The sequence below is a fragment of the Engraulis encrasicolus genome, chromosome 23, assembly GCF_034702125.1.
Source record: "Engraulis encrasicolus isolate BLACKSEA-1 chromosome 23, IST_EnEncr_1.0, whole genome shotgun sequence".
Classification (NCBI taxonomy): domain Eukaryota; kingdom Metazoa; phylum Chordata; class Actinopteri; order Clupeiformes; family Engraulidae; genus Engraulis; species Engraulis encrasicolus.
In genome coordinates, this window is record NC_085879.1 from 11622853 (window position 1) to 11627852 (window position 5000).

The 5000-nt window shown below is 40.9% G+C and overlaps 1 protein-coding gene across 1 annotated transcript in view; it reads left to right on the forward strand.

Annotated features, from left to right (window-relative positions):
- LOC134439461 (putative methyltransferase NSUN7) overlaps positions 1-5000 on the forward strand; it is an 80196-nt gene that overhangs the window by 15565 nt on the left and 59631 nt on the right. Inside the window, exon 4 of the mRNA XM_063189350.1 lies at positions 2073-2131. Within this exon, the coding sequence (XP_063045420.1) occupies positions 2073-2131 (59 nt within the window). The remainder of the gene's footprint in view (positions 1-2072; positions 2132-5000) is intronic.

Here is a 5000-nt window from a genome sequence, read left to right on the forward strand (position 1 = left end):
ATTTTGGCATTTGTGCAAACTCCCCCATTTCCCGTTTTTGCTAGAGTAGACACAAGCCGCAAATACATGTATGTGTGCATCTGAATATTGGCTGGAGGCATGCACCTTAATGCCCAATATTGAGCCAATTCCCAGGACAAACATCTTGGCAAGTCCTAGGGATTGGCATCCGTAAATCCCATCCAGATAAAATGGATTTTGTACTTTCTTTTCCCCTTTCATTTTTCTTTTTTCAAAATGTTTTTTTTTGCACTTAAAAAATGCAAGTATGTGGTGCATAGGTGGGGTGTGTGTCTTGGTTTTTTCTTTCATTTTTCTCTTTTCTTTCTTTCATTTTTCTTTTTGCTTCTCCTTCACCTCGTTCAGCGTTTGCGCACAAAATCGCAAGTTATGTGGTGCATAGGTGGGGTGTATTGCGATGGAGCTTTCTTCCGCACGGTGTTACGATGTTGCGATGGTTGCCAGGTCTGTTGTGATATGGGGGCTCCTCTCTGTACTGCGAAACCTGCTGTTTTTCTGCCAGACAGATGCTCTCTTTATGATAGGAGCAGAGAGAGAATAAAAATCCATATTTGGTTTTTATATGTCCGTCACGCACAGTTCACTGTGTATGGGGGGTGGGAGGTATGGGCTGTTGATGGTGGGTCTGTGGGTTCGACAAAGTTTCTGCTCATGGTAAACGGTGAACTGTCCGTTACGGATACCAAAACAAATCTTACTGCACGGTTGTTAAGGCATGTGTGTTGTATATCACCTTTGAGAGCTACGTGAAGATATGTGGAAATTATGTGTTTTTTTACTGATTTATGGAGACACGTTGTGACTTTTGTGAGTCCCTGTGTTTGTGTGAATATTGTCCACACTAAAATCTAGTGTCCCATAAAAAAACAAAAATGCATAAAAAACCGAGACATCATAAAATGGGACACGTTTTGGAATTGATTAACATTTCATAGTGTCCGTTCGTTCGGCCCAGAGTTTTTAGTGGGACGTTTTGAAGCACAAGGTAATTAAGATTCTTCTCTCCCTTGCCCTCTGTGCATGGAAGAATAAGTCCTCTCTCCTCCCTCCCTCCTGGCTCCTCTCCTCTCCTCCTCTCCTCCTCGTCCCATTAAAAGATTACCTGTGCAGACTTCAGTTAAGTGCTGCCCCCCTCCCTAATAATCCAGACTTCCCATTATTCGCTATGGATTAAAGTCCTGATTAATTCCACTTCATTAAGGCGCTGTGGCCCCTCGCGGACTCCTGGCTGGGCACATGGCTTTAAATGAACCTGTCTGGGTTTCTTTGGCCGCGTAATTGAATGTAGTGATTTCCCTGATAAGAGTGATTATTTCATGAAAGCAGAGTGATTGGAATTTTTATCTAAAGGTTTTTTTTCTGCCTCTGGGGGTTTCTGACACCACACCACCACACCCATATCCAACACTAACCTCCAAGTCTGCAAACCTCACCACACATTATGTGCACACACACATGGACACTTGCACACACACACAAACACACATGCACACATACGCATACTCACATACACAAATGCAAGCAAACAAACACACATGCATGTACACCTTATCACACACACATGCATGTACAAACATATCCATACACATGATGCAACATACAATTACACAATGACACACACATGCATGTCTGTACAGAGACAGAGACACACAAATAACACACACACACACACACACACACACACACACACACACACACACACACACACACACACACACACACACACACACACACACACACACACACACACACACACACACACACACACACACACACACACATACTGCTGAGCATGGATCACTAGTTACCGGTACTCTCTGACCCCTGAGTCCAGAGGTGTGTGGAGCCCATATGAGAGAGTGGATGAGGTCATAGCAGCCTTCAACCTCAGAAGATTTACCTGTCTCACCGTGTCATGATGAAGCCATAACTTCACTTCCTCCTTTCTCTCCCCACCAACCTCCCTCTCCCTCCATCGCTCTCTCCCCATCTCTCTCTCTCTCTCTCTTTCTCTCTGTCTCTGTCTCTGTCTCTCTCTCTCCCTCCTGCAGATCAAGAGTTGCTGGAGGACATGATGATTGACAGCTGCTTCTACCTCTCTCAGCCAATGGTGAGTAGCGAGCAGTGGAAAGTGGTGATTTCTGCACGCCTGCCTGTCTGCTGCAGTGTGGTCAGTTTGCCCGTGTTTGACTGGTAACGTAAAGTATAAGACGTGGCATGTCGGCCTCTGTCTCCTCTCAAACTGTCCTTTCCAAGAAAGGCAAGATCCTTCCCCCTCCAAAAAAACAAACAAAAAATAAGTGATATTTCACAAACAATTGGGCTTTTGACATTTGTCATCATAAAGAGTTATAATATCCCTATAATCAGTCAAACACAATAGCTGTATGCTTGGTGTTTACACACCCATATGAAAAAGTCTTATTAAAAACGCATATGGATTATATCTGTTCCATAAGAATATTATAAGGGTCATACAAGGCACAAACGCACATATACAAATCTAACTATTTTTTTATTCATTTTCAGTCATATATGCCATACACGATTTATGTTACTATGGGCTTATATATTTCGTATAAGTAAAAAGATTGGAAAATAGTGCTGTCAGTCATATATGCCATACACGATTTATGTTACTATGGGCTTATATATTTCGTATAAGTAAAAAGATTGGAAAATAGTGCTGTCAGTCATATATGCCATACACGATTTATGTTACTATGGGCTTATATATTTCGTATAAGTAAAAAGATTGGAAAATAGTGCTGTCAGTCATATATGCCATACACGATTTATGTTACCATGGGCTTATATATTTCGTATAAGTAAAAAGATTGGAAAATAGTGCTGTCAGTCATATATGCCATACACGATTTATGTTACTATGGGCTTATATATTTCGTATAAGTAAAAAGATTGCAAAATAGTGCTGTCAGTCATATATGCCATACACGATTTATGTTACTATGGGCTTATATATTTCGTATAAGTAAAAAGATTGGAAAATAGTGCTGTTTTTGGATGAATGCCAATTAGATGTGTGCTGTATTTGTGCCATGTTGTTGTATATGTTACAGTAGGCCCTATGTGTATGCCATATTTAAAGGTGCACCATGCAATATTTGTTGTAGCTTATTTCCAGCTAGGGTGACCACCTGCTAATAAGTCCAAGGGGGGACAAGGGGTATGCTTCGGAGGGACAATGTGGGACAGACACCCCCCCCCACACACACACACACACACACACACACATACACACATTTGTCTTTAGGCAATATAGGCCTATATATAATCAAAGTGACAGTCAAGAAAGACAAATAAAAAATCATGAGTGAAGTTCTTCGTCAGGTTGTTTTTTTTTCCCGGGAAGCTTATTTAGACTGTCTAGGCCTGTGTTATATACAAATATTACATTTAAAGTCTCATGCTTCATATGACAAATGTGCAGAATTCATATAAATATTGGTGTCAGAAACTGTTTAAGAAATGTACAAATTAAATCAGGTTTGCATATAATTAAATGTATACATTTTATAAAATTTATATACGAATATTACATTTCAAGTTGTAAACTTCATATAAACTTAATATAGGAAGTCTGTAAAATCCAACTACGGAACATGTACGGAACATACGTGTGATGGAGTGACCATCACTAGGGTTGTGGGTGTGTTCTGACTAACATGCCAACGAGCCTGGCTCTTTGGTGTAGCGGTCAGAGCCCCGGTTTACTACCCCAGAAGGTCTGGGTTCAAGTCCCAGCTGGGCAACTCTACTCCCCTTCACTACAAATGGTGTCAGAAGTGGGATGGTACCGTGAGGCCATCGGAAGCGTACTCATGGTGTGTGAGCCGTAATTCCATGTGAGGGACCCCCAGGATTGGTTACCCCCGTGTGAGGGACCTCAGTGATAGGTGAAGCATTGATGATGGGGCACATTGGATGGGAGAAGCATGATGGGCAGTTGCGTGAGGGACACCATGAGTGTGTGAAGCGCACGCGTGCGCTTCCCGAAGGGGAAGGCAATCTGATGGAGTGACCATCACTAGGGTTGGGGGTGTGTTCAGACTAACATGCCAACGAGCCTGGCTCTTTGGTGTAGCGGTCAGAGTCCCACACGTAAATTGAATAAGACTTCAATATGATTTTAACATAAAACGTGCATTATTTCTATAGGAATATAGTAGTTTTCTCATATGTTTTAGTCAATATAATATAGTATTATGCATTGTTGGCATGTCAAACTCTTATAAGAATTTATACTACATGCAGTCATGTTATATGGCATGCGTATAAGTTCCATATAGTATTTCTTTTCGAAAAGGGGCCATAATCGACTATCATGATAGACATATATTAGAAAAAGTATAAGTGACTCTTGCAAATCTGGCACATTTTTTCTATACGATTTCATGTAAGGAACATGCATGTTTGCAGTACATGAATCATATAATTATTTTTCATATGGGCAGGGCGAAACGGTTTAAAGCCTGAAATCTGTTGTTAGGCATTATGCTACATTTCACATTTATCCAGTACATTTTCATGATAACTGATGACTCATGATAACTAATACAATAAATGTTTGGTTTCAGACACTGTGTAGACATAATTTCACACTTTCTGCTCTGTGCACATGTTTACTTACACTACATTTACCCCTTTTTTTAGCTACGGCTCTGTGGCTTTGCTATACAGTTTCAACAGAAAGCTTATAGGAGCTTAGTCTGGCCAATTTGAAGTACTTACGTTACTACTGACTTCTCAGAGGTGAGCTTAACCTGTGTCTATGAAATGACATTCAGGAGTTATGACAACTCACACCTCTCATTTCGTAGAGCGTATGTGTGGTGGCAGAAACTTTCAATCCTACCAATTTTAGCTTTCTCACTTCCATCATTGCACTAAACCTGATTACTGTGAGTGTGCTACCTAATTCGGGTATTAAAAGCAGCAATAGCCTGTCTGTCTACACT